The sequence below is a fragment of the Rhopalosiphum padi genome, chromosome 4 (assembly GCF_020882245.1).
Source record: "Rhopalosiphum padi isolate XX-2018 chromosome 4, ASM2088224v1, whole genome shotgun sequence".
In the NCBI taxonomy this organism is placed as follows: domain Eukaryota; kingdom Metazoa; phylum Arthropoda; class Insecta; order Hemiptera; family Aphididae; genus Rhopalosiphum; species Rhopalosiphum padi.
In genome coordinates, this window is record NC_083600.1 from 7,724,758 (window position 1) to 7,740,792 (window position 16,035).

Here is a 16,035-nt window from a genome sequence, read left to right on the forward strand (position 1 = left end):
GTGTCGTTAAAAATCTAAGCTGCTAAAATTCTAATATTTTATAATGTTCACGTGAATCGATTAAATTACAAACGAGTAAACGAGTTTACGGTGGTATGACAATCAATAGTCCTGAATAAACTGCAGTCACTACAATTCCATCCACCATGTACAGCTATATTTTTACATCATTGAATTACGATGAGCACAGTAAACGGATGAGTAAGTAAAATAAAGGGCCCGAATTATTTTAATATCATTATAAAGCACACTTCGCTAAAAACAAATATATATACATTTTTTAGTTTAGTTGAAAAAAATGTAATTCCTTTTTTTCCCTCTCTGCAATTTCTCATAATAACAAATATATTTTTTGATAAACAATGCATTTTTTGTTAGAATAAAAAAAATGTGTATGTTGCATAATATATAGTATATATTATAATTTATAACTTTACTATACTTATAGGACATCGTTATATTTTATACTAGACTTTATGTAAAAATATAAATATATAATTTAACTTTTAGATTTTGCTCTTAAGAATAGATTATTTACGTCGATTTTAAGTATAATAAAATGGTATATGAATATATGATGGATACCTTATACTTGCACAAGTTAAATATTTCTAATTCGAACTATTAATATTATGATTTTACATGTCATCAGAAAACTGAAAAATCATTTACAAATATAATTGTAATTTGCTATCGATAGTTGTGCTGTGACTCGTTATACTATAAATTACAAGACTCATATGGTATTAATTTTTTAACGTTTTCTTTCAAGTAGGAGTATCGTCATGATAAAATAACGTATATTGTGTATTCATGTTCAAAAAGCAACACGAATAAGTGTTAAAATCAACAGTATTTTTAGTGGAATCTAAAAGTGTAAAAACATGTAGGTTACTCGAAAACAACGATGCGCAAGCACAAAAATGAATAAATTATGCAAGAGACACTGAAGGCGCATTGTCATGAATTCTAGAGTTTCTCCTTTTTACTAAAAATGCAATAAAATTATACAATATCACTTTATTTTTCAAAAGAAAACATAATAATATTGTGTGGTTCAATATTTAAAACTACCTATACATTTCGTACATTCGTCTGGCTATACGTAGTTCGTCTCAATTTTTTCCGAATCGTTATAAATAAACGTATAATTAAAAATTTAAATCGAATTATCATAGTATGCTTTTGGATGGTGAACTGTTGTGGTACAAATAGTATCAAAAAATTTTTTTTTTTTAAATCAAAGTTGATAAAAAAATACCTATTAATAATAGTATAAAAAAATATCGCCATTCAAAAATCATAATATTATTTTGATAATCAATTGAGGCCAAACAGCCAATTTCTAATCAATCTGTTAACCACAGAAATTATAAAAAATAATATGTACATTTATATAAATATTTATGTAAAACCCGGAATATAACATTTCCTACAATAATAGTAGAATAATATTATAGGTCCTACAAAGGAAAAATTCTTTAGACAGCGTACGCGTGTTGTTTCTTTTTTAACGAAAAATTAATGTGAATTCGAAAATTAGGGTCACCGTAAATTGCGTATGAAATTATAGAGACCCAAACATACTTGGTCAAGCTACGTCTTTGACCAAAATGGGCTGCCAGAAAATTAGCTTTCTATATATTAGGTAAAATTCGAGCGGATTACACGATGTGTAACGGTATACCTACTGTTGTACGTGCATTATATAGCTATATTGTAACTGTTATTATTATTATTTAACGAAACGTGGCTAATCGGCTCGCGTTCGGATCCTATATGTATATACGTATGATATTTTATGATATTCTATAGGTACGCGGAGGAGGCACTTTTGTTTTTGCTCGGCTCGGCGTCGACGATTTGTCATCGAGTTATTAATGGACGCCGTGTCCGGTCACTGCTGAAGCGTAATGTCGACCGGCGTGTTTGCGCGCGCGTGTGTGTGTGTGTGTGTGTGTGTGTGTGTGTGTGTGTGTCAGCAAACCAAAACTCCGTTCAGAGGCTCTATCAGCGTTCTATAATCGTTTTTTTTCTTCCGAATATATCGTACGTGCGTACAGGTGCGGAAGAATCGGTGAAGTGTGCGTCGGATTACGGAGGGAGTTTTTTTTCTCTGAGATTTCGGTACACATTGGTAGGAGCTGATCGAAGCACCGCACGAAACTATTATTATATACTACCCCATATAATAGTTGATTTTGAGGCTGAAACGTGATATTTCACCGACGGAGTTACACGTCGCGGACACTACATGATCATGTTTAATAGATGACGAGTTTGTACAAGACATTATCGGTAGGTGCGCATAGGTTGTGCTTATGTATTTGCTCGTATTATTATTAAAACCAATACCACTGTAAGCTACAAGAAAAAATATATATATATATAATCGGGTCAGCTGAGCTTTGGTTTTTATTTTAAAAACAAAGGATAATATGCTAAAAAGACAATATTATAATATACGGTTTTTAAAAAAGAAAATGAAAACTATATTTTATCCTCCACAACCGCGTCTCTGCCACCATCGTCACTGCGTTGTATACATTATTATTGAACCGCAGTCGTCGTCGTCGTCGTCGTCTGTATCCCGCTCGTTTATTCGTGTGACCGATATTTATTGCTCCTGTCTTGAACTCCGAAATACAAGAACGCGTGTAGAGACCCGTATAGAGGTACTCGTAATGCATATTACTATCAGTGTAGATACGTTTTTGTGCAGACACGTGAGATATCGCATTGTTATATCGCGTTGACGGCGATATAGATATTCCTATAACACACGTACCACGACCACGGTTGGGGATAATTCATTTACGGCGCAGGCCGTAGCCTTTATTTCCGTCGTTTAATCGTGTATCGCGAAAAAATATATACTATATACCTACAATAATTGTCTTAGGATAATATGAAAATAAATTGTATATGCGTATATCGTGTATTATAATTGAGTGCGATTTTGACGAGTAAAAATAATAATATTACTCCACCCATCCCCTTCGAGATAACCTATTGTTTTCGTGTGTATGTTTTTCTCTCGCTATCATTACATTTTGTACGAAAAGGCAAGAAGACGACTGCTGGGAAACGGCAGGGGTTAACTCGGTCAAAATTCATTTTTCAAAAGCCGAAAATCCCACCTAACCCCGTAATCCGCAGTAAATAATAAATAACGAGTCGTCATGACCTATCACTCTTTCTCATAAAATATTATAGTACAGCCGTAACTCATTCAATCTTTGACTGAAGGTCGAGAGCTCTGAGGGGGGGACTAAAAATTAATATACTGATCACGAATCTTAAATATTTTATAAAATATTATACAAAATAAGTTGCCAAAGAATTAAATACCTACTAAATTGTTTGCAAAAATGTAATGCATATCATTAATTACTAATACCTGTAGAACGTAAGTTATAAATCAGAATAATGTATATTTCTTTTAATTCTGAGTAGAGTGAAGAAGTTAGTAACTAACTTAACAACTGTTGATGTAATATTATATTTTTTTTCCTTTGAACAGATTTTTTATCAAACTACTTCTTCCAATTGGTACTTGCGTATACTCATTTTTCATGATACTAATAATATAATATTATAATTGGTACCTACTTTTTAAAGATATAACTTTTAGATATATTTGGACTTAAGATAAATTTATACGGAAAAACTTTTTAAAAATGACGGAAAAACTATATAAACTTGACTTTATCTAATTCGAATATCATGTATTAAACTAAAATGTTACTTAAAAATGTATTTTATAATATTATACTTATAAAGACACAGTAAATCATACTTATTCCTACGCACTTTATTATTATGCAATGTTAATTTTATTAAAAACGTTATAACCAACATTAATAGCCAAGAATATTACCCCACTAAGTTCTACATGGAAAAATTTTATTTAATGTACGATATCCATTACAGTGACCTATTCAACGACTAGAACACAATATTATTATACAGTAGACCGTTTCTCAATTTTTTTTTTTTTTTTTTTTGTATCAATTATTACAATGAAAACAAAATATACTGATTAAATTGAACGAAAAGTTTTCTTTCAAATTTATTTCAGCAGAAAGTATACCTAACACTTTGGATTATTTCGATGCATTTATTTGTTTTGTTTTTTTTATTACTACAGTCCACAGTGTGTAGTAGAAAGTAACAACTGGGAAATAAAAAAAAAAAAAAACTAGAAACCAATAAGGATTGGTAGGTAATTTGTTAATAAAACCTTTTCGCGATCAACCGGCGTGTAATCAATATAAAAAGAAGCATTTTTACGGTAGTTTAACGTATTTGGACAGACGTTTAAAATGTACACGTCTACAATAAAGATAATAATATATTATAAGGATCGATATGAACCGTAATCAGAGCGACCCCGTTTGTATTGAATCTATATATATAATATATATAATACATGACGTCGAACCGACTTTGTTATTTCCGTTGCCATTGGATATGTGTGCTGTAAAAAACAAAAATAGAAAACTTTTTCGCACACTTTAGAACTATAACGCACGTGACATAGGCGACCTGGATTATCGATAACTCGCAACAAACAATAATATAATAATGTAAATATATTATTGGCATTACGTTCTCGCGTTTATTATATCACGTAATAAACATGATCGCATTTAAATTTTAAACAGACGAAAGACAACATTTTTCGGTAAAATTAAAATATTAACATTCAAGATTTACATAATAATATATTAAATATTACGCGTTAGTGGATACGGCTAACTAATTTCGTGATCGAGTTATGTAGCAAACGCCGTCCGTATAGCTTGTCATCGCCTGACGTCTATCGCGGGCAACTATTATTATTATTTATTATATTTATTTTTCACACACGTAAATACATGCGGCTTTTAAATCGGTAATCTATTTCGAATTTTTACGATCCAAAAACTTCAGCCATTTACGACGGTACGCATCCGATGATTCCGATGTCGGCGATGTGAGATGTCTGTGATATCTTTCCGATTAAAAACACGCTATTCTAGACCTATTATACTACTACCAGATTACGATGCCGACCCGCAGGGGATTATCTACCTTAATAATTGTCACATGTTTTGTCCGTTGAATAGCTTTTATAAACGTAGTAATATTTTCTACAGAAAAAAAAAACGGATCCCCGAATTACAAACGACAGACATTCACACTGACTTGTGTCATATTTCGTGAAAATTAACCACCATTATTTTGTTTAATGAAATTATTTATTTACTTACCAAATGTACTTTTTTATACTTAAAAAATATTGCACGAATAATGCTAATTAACAAAAAAAAAACCCCCCAGAAAATTAATATAAAACATTAAATTGTGGGAAAATAAACTGTGAATAATTTCATAAACATGAACATTATTCTTTCCTTATTATTTGCGAACTGGTGCAAATATTATTTTATCAAATAGAAATAAAATTACCTAATATAAATGTATTATAGGTAGTTACTAGTTAATGTAACAATTTTATAATGGGAAAATTTACTTTCGAAAATAGTTGTTGTTGAAGCTTACAAATAAATATTGTATTCTCTGTGAAAAATAATATCACACTATATAATAAATAATAATACATAATATATCACAATATGGTTTTAGATTATAAGAGAATGGAAATGACAATAGCTATCGAGAAAATTAATAACAAAACATGTTTAAGATAGTATTTTTTATGGCTATTAGACGGAATGAAGTCGACAATAGTTTTAATCTTTTGTTTCGAAATAAATGTCGGCGAAACGGTAGTCTCGTCGATTGTATTGTATTAAATTTCGTTATTTTTGTTCAAGTAATCTGAAAAAAAAGATTTATACGTTTTCGAGAAAGGCCGGAATAATGAGAGCGAATATATTATTCCGTTTAAAGTTTTAAAACTACTTTAAAAAAATATAATTTCACAAATGTTTTCACAAATTACTAAATAACGACACCTTTTTTCATTTTTTTTTTTTAACACTTCAAGACGGTACGGAGTACAATATAATGTTTTATTTTAAATGAACACAAATCATATTTTATGACCCGTAATGATAATGGGTGAAAACGGAAAACTAATAAATTTACCGTATAATACTATAATCATTATATTATTATTATGGCGTTGAAAGTTCCGTACGAATTATCATTGTTATAGACAGGCTACATAAACAACTATCCCACTGTGCGATCCAAGTTACAAAACGTTGCCGTTATGCTGTGTAACTTATGCGTTTTGATCACACGAAAACCAAGTTAGGTACCGAGTAACATCGATGCGACATCGCGTATTCGCATAGTTGTTCCACATAAAAAACGATAGCTTATTGATAATTATTATAATATGTGCCATCGAAAAACTTTGGGTACTTTTAAAAAATACTAAAAATAATCATAATAATATTATCGTGTTTACACGAAAACACGCAGCTGCTGCAGCCCTTCAATAATATTATTATTACTTTATTATCGTGTAGTGTTTAAAAATATATTTATAATATTATTAACACTGGTTTTCCTTGTCGTATTTCGGTCGAAGCCGAATAATTGCCGGCGGCGACAGATAAGCAAAATATTCTATACCTGTCCAATGTGTCCATAATATTATTATACAATTAGCATCTGAACTAGTACTTAAATATTTAGTAAAATAGTATGTAAACTGCTTGGTTTAATATTCAAAATAAGATTTTGAAGATGCAAAAAAAAAAAAATCATTTTGACCACTTTTAGGAGTATTGTGGAATAGGGTCGATATCATGTATTTTTAAAAGCGGCGGGTTTCCCGCCATTTAATTGTGACGTCACTCCGCATGTTCTATATCACCCGTGCGCCGTGCGGTCATGCATTCGCGCTCAATATTGTTATTTGTAGACTGTTGTTTTCATGATTCATCAACATCTCCGACTTTGAATGTGCTTTAATTTAAACACTTTATTTTTTAACAATTTAATTTTTGTCATTTGATATTTATTTTAATAATTTTACACAATGGAAACAAACAAACTTAAAAATAGCGTTTATAAATACTGCTTTGTTCCACTTTGTAAAAACACAAGTGTAAGTACACCAGATAAAATATTCTTAAATGTGCCCGAATCCAAAAAATTGAGAAGAAACTGGTTGAAAGCTGCAAGACGTGACAAGAAGGATGTTTCTGATAAATCACACTTATCTTGCTGTGAAGATCATTTTGATGTATGTAAAAATATGTTAAGTATAAATTAATATTTTTATATAGATTAAAAGAATATGTAAAGTCAATTTTTAAGTATCTCCTAGATAAGTTTTATTTCTTGGCCATAATAAGGCTCTAAAACTGTATTAACAGTTTATTATTTTTGATTTAAATACTTCATAAAACAATATTTAATTATGTTTATCAAAAATAAATATAAATTATTAGAATTTATTTTTAAGTGTCAAAGTAAATGAGTGGATTGTCTTGCTTTTTTCAGATTGAAAATGATCTTGAAAATTATGTTCAATTTAAGTTAATGGGACTAAAAAGACTTATATTGAAAAAAGATGTCATTCCACATAAATTTGAATGTCAGTTGGATCGAAAAAGATCTTCTACTGTCTTAAATCGTCCATTATTTTTAAAAAAGAAAAGAAAATTAGATGTGGAAAATGCAGTTAAAGAATATAGTTTAAATAAAAGTGAAGTTTTATAATTTTAACTAATTGTATACATTTTAGATTCAAATTGGAAACTTTTACAATAATTTATTGTTAATTATAGGTGGTAATATCTCTGAAGACATCTGTATTGATGATCAAAATAATACAATTGATTTAAAGCAAAAAGAATGTATGATGGATATTGTAAAAACTAGTGATGTTGGTGTACAAGTCAATATAAATAATTTAAGAAAAACAAGATCCAAAAAAATCCAATGCAAATTATCAGAGAATTCAACTAAATTTAAAACAGTAGCTTGTTCACCTATTAAAGTAAACTCTTTAGAATCTTGTAATACTAAAAATTTATATGTAAAAGAAAACTATTGTTTAATCTCAGAATCTAGTGATAACAGTTCAGAAATATCAGATACTTTAGCTCTTTCTAGTTCTATTGAAAGTGAAAATTCATTTAACTTAGGTTTTGAATATGCTAATGAACGATTTAAAAAAATGGCTTATGAAGTAACTTTACATAACATTAGTAGTAATCCAAAAGCATATATAGGTCTTAATAAAGAATGGTATAAATGTAATTTAATTAAATTAATAAGTTCTCATATAGAAGTTGAAGAGAGAAATATATTTATAACTTTAATGAAAATAAAATTGAACGATTCATTCAGAAGATTAGGAGATATGTTTGGGATATCTGAAAGTTTAGTCTGCAGACTATTTCATAACACTTTACCTAGACTTTCTGTTTTTTTTAAGCAATTTATATACTGGCCTAAAGAAAAATTAATAAAAGAACTTTTACCTATTCCTTTTCGTTATCGTTATTCATCTGTTCAATCTATTATAGATTGTTTAGAAATAGAAGTACCAAAACCATCAGATCCTATTAAACAAGCACTAACATGGTCAGATTATAAAAAATGTAACACATTAAAATATCTTATATCTTCAACTCCAGATGGATTTATTAATTTTATATCGGAAGGTTTTAATGGTAGATGTACTGATGTATTGATAGTAGAAAAAAGTAATTTTTTAAATCTTGTTCCTGAAAATACATCTGTAATGGCAGACCGTGGGTTTAAATGTATTGATGTGTTATTAAATAAAATAAATTGTATTCTCATAAGGCCCCCTAGTGTTTCACAAAAATCGAAGTCAACAAAAGATGATGTTTTAGAAACTAAACGTATTGCTAGCCTTCGTATTCATATAGAACGTGTAATAGGACGATTAAGAGAATTTGAAACGTTGAAACCCCATGCACTTATTAACTGCCAATTATTATGTAATACTGATGAAATTATAACTATTGCATGTGGGTTAATAAATCTTCAACAACCAATTATAAAACAATAGTATTTAATAGTTTTTTTTTAATATAGATGTATTCTAATTTAAAATCATTGTAATCCTTGTTAATTTTTACAATAAATTATTATATTACAATGTAAAATGCTTTTAATATTTAATTTAATCTGCAATTTTATTACCTAGTATAATTTTGGAAAAATATTTTTTTCCCAAAATGTACAACATTTTTCAATTAAAGTATCACACATTTGTTTATCATAATCAATATTTATAATGGTAACTTTTTTATTCTTTTCAAATTCAGGGTCAGCAATAGCTAGTATTCCTTTCCACACCTCATGTATATGCATTTGAATTTGTATTTGAGATAGTACCTACAACATACATAATTTAATAAAATAATAATAATTAGATAATTATTTACTGGTATATATTTTTAATATAAATAAACCTTTGGTTTTACAACTCCATTATCTACATAATTTAATAATGTAGAATGAGTTGTAGGACATTTTACTTCTAAAACAAAGTCTTCTCCTAGACCATCAGCTGATGCTCCTAATATTGGAAAGTTCTTATCAATTAGTAATCCAGTTTTTTTAATTTTATAACCTACAAGTATTTTTACTTGTTTTATAACCTGAAACATAAATAATATTATTTAGTGTAATGAAAAATAAATAAATTACAGAATACTACTTACATTTTTAAATATTAGACTAACCTGTTCTTCCAAATGTATTCCTCTGTTCATTGCTTTAGATAATTTTATCTTTGAGATCCCCAAAATTTGTTTAACCAGAGTACCATCTGTTGTACTACATTTAGATGCTTCATATACCTTGGATGCAGTAATCCGTCCATATCGCATTTCAAACCAACTATTATTGTTGGATTGATCTTGTGTTCCTCTTTCTATTTTCTGTAATATTCCACTATTTGATTGTATAACACTTTTGATAAAATTAATAAATTCTGAACATTTGACAACTGAATATAAAAAAAATAAAAATTATAAGGTTATATTGTTTTTAACATAATTAACTAACTAGTTAGTTAATAATGGTTTTTATGTGATAAAATTAAATGTTGAAAATCTTAAAATAAATGTGGCTATTACCTGTATTAAGTTGTTGTTGTGTTCTGAAATTCGACATTAATCTATGAATAGATAAATTTGATATTTCACTCAAACAATAGTTGTACTGGCCTAATTGACAATTTATATTATTTTTTCTTCCCAATTCTATTACATCTTCAAAAAATTTTGTAACAATTACTTTATTAGTAGATTGATTTTTTACATTTTTTGGTGGAAATAGGTCTTTAGTGTTCATAAACTTAATACTTGTTCCTATACCAGATAGCTTTGGTTTTTTCCAATAACAATCAACTGATGTTACTGATGACTCTTCACTTTTTCTATGTAAATACATAAGAAATGCTAAGCTATGTTTACATCCACCTAAAAGTTTAATAAGAAAGAATAATTTTAAAAACTAGGTATAATTTTACATAAATATGTACTTTAACCATAATACTTAAAATGTATACTTTTAAATAATTAGGTATAATTAGTATTTATTAATATAAAATATGTTTTTTACCTAATGAAGCTGCACAGTCATCACAATTAACATCCACAATTTTCTCTTCCTCTTCATCCACAGTTAAAGCTACTTTATAGTTTTTCTGTCTTACTTTATGTTCTGGACATATTTGTCCTTTAACTAAACAAATATTTCCTTGGCGCAATAGTTTGACATATCCAATAGCTGAATCACCATAGCTTTCTCGTGTTGATCTATATACAATTAAGTAGGTACTTAATTTGAGTTTTGTACAATATTGAAATATAGCCACAAGTAGTAAGGAAGGTATTACCTATTGAAAATGTTATAAGTGTATAGCAAACTTACCTTTGGGCTTTTGATCCTCTAAGCTCAGGATCATTAAAACAATCACTGTTTTTTATATAATCATTAACCATATATATATTTATTTTGGGTATATTACTAGCACAAGCTTTATCAAACAGTTTAGTTGACATTTTAATTTTTAAGATAGAAAATAACTGTTTTATACCATAATGAATTGTTCACAAAAAAATAAAGATTTAATGTTATACAGAAAAACAATATTTTATCACTGCCACACATTAAAACAAAACATCAATAATTATTTTAAACGTTTAATCATAATACGGAATTTCAAGTAGGAATCTATTTTTAAAATCATTGTAATACTAATAGTGTTGACGTGGTGGTGAGTGGTGAGGCTAGCAGGGCCTTTGCCCGTGGCCTCGCAGCTCAAACCATATACTTTTTTTAATATAAAAGGGCCTCGTAGTATATTTTGCTCAAGGACTCGCAAAAGCTAGCACCGGCCCTGAATACTTACTCGTCTAGATTAAGTAACTATTTGAATTTCTATTCGCCATGATCATTGCGACACTACTCCTAATAAATTAAATATTATTTGTTTTATACCTAATATTATATTATTATAATATATAGGTGTATATTTAAAATACCTACTATAAGTTATGAATAAATAGTTAAACACATCTACATCTTATATAATAATGCAGTCCATAAACACTAATTTTGTTATTATTAAGGGTTTTTTTTGTTATGTTATATTATGTAACTAATCAGCCCCATCAAAAAATATTCCTGGATTCGCCACTGAATTTATATGCAGTAGAATAATATTATAATCGTATAAAAGTGACATCCTAGCACCTAACTGGGCTTAGGTTGCTTAAACAAGCAACTTGCTTTGCCGGATTGCCGAGTAAACAACGCCTCGCTGCGGTGCCGCGGCAGTCGTCATGCGGAGTGACGTCACGGAATAGACACGCCTACTTATTCCATACTACAGCCGTCCGCGACATTTCGAAAGCCAGTATATCCATAAAAATCCAAAATAAAAAAAAAAAAAAAATACCATTCTCTATAATTTTTCACGTAGATTTAGAAAAGTATAGAAAAAAAAAATTGTTCAGATACTAATTACATAACGGCCGTAATATTCTTTTGACCAGTACTTATCGTCGTCGCATTCATTTGGCGAGTTGTCGTCGACGTGAACGGGTCGAACAGCGTTTTTCATAAACAAACGACGCGTTATGACGAGATCGCGGGGAGCAACGGCCATTATAATATTATTATTATTATCATCATCATCGGACTAAAGAAATGTCAATGCGACGCTATAAGTATTGAACGTCCAAATCGATGTCGTTTCATTGCTCCGGTCGTCGGCCGTTGTTGCTATCGTCAGTCGACTTTTGTTTTCGCTTGAACTGTCGCCGCCACTCGAGTGCCCCGGAACACCGTCCCCGCCATCTGCGGCAGTAGCGTTCCGAGACTTGACACTCTGCCCAGAGCATCCGCAGATAATGTGAATCACGACTTTTTTTCTAGGACCAAAAATCTACACGCCTCGTTTCCCGCGAAGCCTTTATTTATTTCTAACGTGTGCGTTTCTCGAGTGTCGAACTGCGAAACGGCACGGACGATATAATAATCGTTTTGAATATAATATTATTTTATTTCACATCGAAATAAATAACCGAATTAAACGAAACCCACATAATATCAGTACTTACTGTATGCGCCGCCAGAGTATACACTCTGTATTCGAGATTTTTGGATTGGCTATACTAAAACGTGAAGATTTAGTGATGGGTCTATATTTTATAAATTATCTTAATCTTATTATTATTTATTCATTTTTTAATTTTTTTTTATCTTAACTGGATTTTGGCAAAATTTAAATGAGCTTAATATATTTGCATAAAAATTACGTATCTTCCGTGCGAATGAATAGTATAAAAAATACTATCGAGAGACGATAAAAATACAAAATGCAATATTTATTAATAGGTTAATCATCGAAATGTAGCTTTTGTGTAAAGCTGATTTTAATTAAATATTTTAAGGACTATTTGTTTTTTTTTTAATATTTAATACAGGTACGCACATTCAAACTTTCAAGATTTTTTTTTTATCATTAGTTCAACTGTTTCAATTTTTTAAGTAACTACGTAAATAATAATATTTATAATTAAAAAAAAAAAACAATTTAAAATCTTAATTTAAAAATATTCAATTAAAAATAAATTCATATATAACGAACAAAGTAAAAAATAATTAATAAAACACGATTAAAAAAAAATAAACACACTTTAGGTCCTTATAATGCTTTGGAATTATAAACAAATATGAAAGAATGTATTTATCTTACGCAAAATTTCATATTTTATGACCATAGTAAAAAGTTAAATTATGTCAACGATGTGATTTGAATTAATTATATAATAAAGCACCGTTCACTCAAAAGTTTTTCTTTTCAATTAAAATGTAATTGAAAAATCATTTTATTTATTTAATGACTATTCAATTTATATTTTGTATATTTTGAACATTTTTGAACAACCGGTGGATATAAATTATATTTAAACGATTATATTCGGTCATATAACCAAATGGGATTTAAATTCAATTAAAGTAGCTTCTGGAATTTCAAACCTCACTAATTATTTTCGAACACACGCGCTTACAATACAAATGTATTTAGTAAACGATAGAGATATTTAAATAAATATATATATTTATTCATTCTTATTTTATTACAGTTGTTATAAATTAGCACTATAATAATATAATAGTGTAATCTAGTTCTTTTTAAAATTTAAAAAAAGTAAAAAAAAAAAAAGGCGGATAGAGGAATTAAATATTATACGATAAAAATGGTTTAGTATAATTACATTTTTTCATATTTTTTTTTTTGTTTTATCATTATTCGTTCTTTGTTCCATAAATTATACAAAAAAGGATAAATAAAATATTTAGTTTTAAGATATTTTAGTTGACCTGATTTTTAGTTTATGTTTACGTTATTATTTTTCTTTGACGTTGCTCAGACAGTACAATTTTTTTAATAAGCATTGTTGGCAACTAATATATATATATAATATAAATATTAAAATCTATTTTGCGTGCTGGTATAAATGTATAATATAACATTTTCAAAATAATAGGTATGAATCGATAATGAACCTATAATTTATTATTTGTTATTATATTTAATTTCCCTTATTATAGTATAGGTTATCTAATTTGTAACGCATTGTATGTTATAAATTATAATATTTCTATTTATTATTATGAAATTTGGCTGAATATTGGTTGGGAAATAAAGACTTTCTTACGCTGCAGTAATATAACTAATATCAGTAATATATGTTTGTATCCAGTAAAAATACGTTCCTAATTTATTTTTTTCTCCACTAGGTACTAGACTCCATATACCTATATTATATTATATCCAAGCTGTTTTATATTGAATTTATAAAAAAAAATAAAATTGAAAATAAAATGATTCAATTTATTAGCCTCGGGCTTATACCGAGATAATATTGCAATTTTGAGTGTTCAGTCCCTAGAGAATAGACGGCGCTCGGAAAAAAAGATAATTTATTTACATCATCAACGTCCAAAAAATGTATTCCGGATACGCATCATTAATAATTATTGTATACCTATACGTTTTATTTTATTTAAGTAGGTATTGATGAAAACATTTTTGAGTTTTATATTTTTAATGGAAAAGGACAGTCTAGCATAAATGTATCCTGGGGCTTTTATCTAAAATACGAGTGAGTTCTTTAAATGTTCCGAAAAAAATACCTTTAGGCAAATATAATATATACTTCGGAAATTGCCGTTTTTTCGTGAACAACGCACTCAAATCCAATTTTAGAAGTGATATGAAATATATATATATATTATACATAGTAAATATATAATGTATATAATACGTATACACTATAGGTATTGGGTGTAGAATTCGTTTGTCATAGAATTGCAATTGCGACGTGCGGTCGTTATTATTATAAATATAAAAAAAAAAATAATAATATTCCTAGGTATTTCTCGTACTTATATTAGATTCCAGGGTTGGTTATAGACTTGTAACTTTACTATATTGCATATTATCTATATTGAATATATCAGACATAAACGAATACGTTTTTTGAAGTAAGTGTTAAGGATTTTTCTATTTTTTGTAATACTATATTATGTTAATGATATTTTTTTCCGTGTTATTCGTGGATAATTCTAGAAAATTAAATAATTTAAAACCACATTAGCTACGTACAAATATAATCTTTAATCTAAAATTTAAAATTCGGTTTAATCGTACGTTCAAAAATTATTTTTTCAATTAATTGAGTTGATTTTATTATTTGATCATATTTCTAATGAAAAGAAAAAATTAGCTATTGAATTATCTTCAAACAATAGTCGATTTTTTCCTATTTAAATATAATAATATAAAACATTACATTATGATACATATATTATTTTTTACTTTATTATAGTTACTACTATAAACTATGATATATGATTTTTTTTATTTTTATTATTATGTAATGTTTAAAAATGTATTTGCTTAATAAATATTTGTGTTTATTTTTACGTTTAAGTGCCTAAAATTATGTTTTTAGGGTAGTATACGATTACATATTTCAATGTTTTATATTGTTCCTAAACTAAGTAATAAGTTCAAACTCCGAATTTTTAATACTTTAACTGAGGTAACATGACCACAATTGTATTTTTTTATTTGTGGTTAATAAAACTTTGTATACAATTTTTATTGTTCTACCACAAATTAAAATGTATATCGTATAATAATAACATTAATAACACATGAAAGTACTTAGTACTACTAAAAATATATAACCCGATTTAAGACAACAGCAATAAATTCATATTATTTCAGACACATCGAAACGTATAACTCAATCTAGAAAAACGTATGTGTTTATCCTTATTATTTAATATTGATCCTAAATATATTTTTAAGCAAATAACCCAAGTTGTTAATATTGTACCAAAAATTAAAAATTAAATTTTTCAAATTATATATGAATGGTGTAATTTTTATTAACTTAAATTGCGGAATACAAGTTTAAAATTACATCGATCCTAGTCGAAATATTAAATCCACTTGGATATTTAAATAGATTGAAAATATGGTTTTGGTTTATTATCTAC

The 16,035-nt window shown here is 28.0% G+C and overlaps 3 protein-coding genes across 11 annotated transcripts in view; 2 read left to right on the forward strand and 1 right to left on the reverse strand.

Moving 5' to 3' along the window:
* Positions 1 to 16,035, forward strand: part of LOC132928689 (potassium voltage-gated channel protein Shaw) — a 155,832-nt gene that overhangs the window by 83,512 nt on the left and 56,285 nt on the right. The gene's annotated exons all lie outside the window — the stretch shown is intronic.
* LOC132928630 (uncharacterized) lies at positions 6,704 to 9,010 on the forward strand. Its single transcript, XM_060993437.1, has 3 exons — positions 6,704 to 7,207; positions 7,468 to 7,672; positions 7,755 to 9,010. The coding sequence occupies exons 1-3, from the start codon at positions 7,001 to 7,003 to the stop codon at positions 9,008 to 9,010; spliced, it is 1,668 nt and encodes a 555-aa protein (XP_060849420.1). The 5' UTR covers positions 6,704 to 7,000.
* Positions 9,241 to 12,124, reverse strand: LOC132928631 (uncharacterized; the record flags this gene model as incomplete). The annotated part of the gene is made up of 6 exons (XM_060993438.1): positions 11,984 to 12,124; positions 10,573 to 10,849; positions 10,086 to 10,430; positions 9,690 to 9,955; positions 9,417 to 9,605; positions 9,241 to 9,339 (listed from the first exon to the last, which is right to left on the reverse strand). Coding segments are annotated over exons 1-6 (1,317 nt in total), but the record flags the coding sequence as incomplete, so codon positions are not given.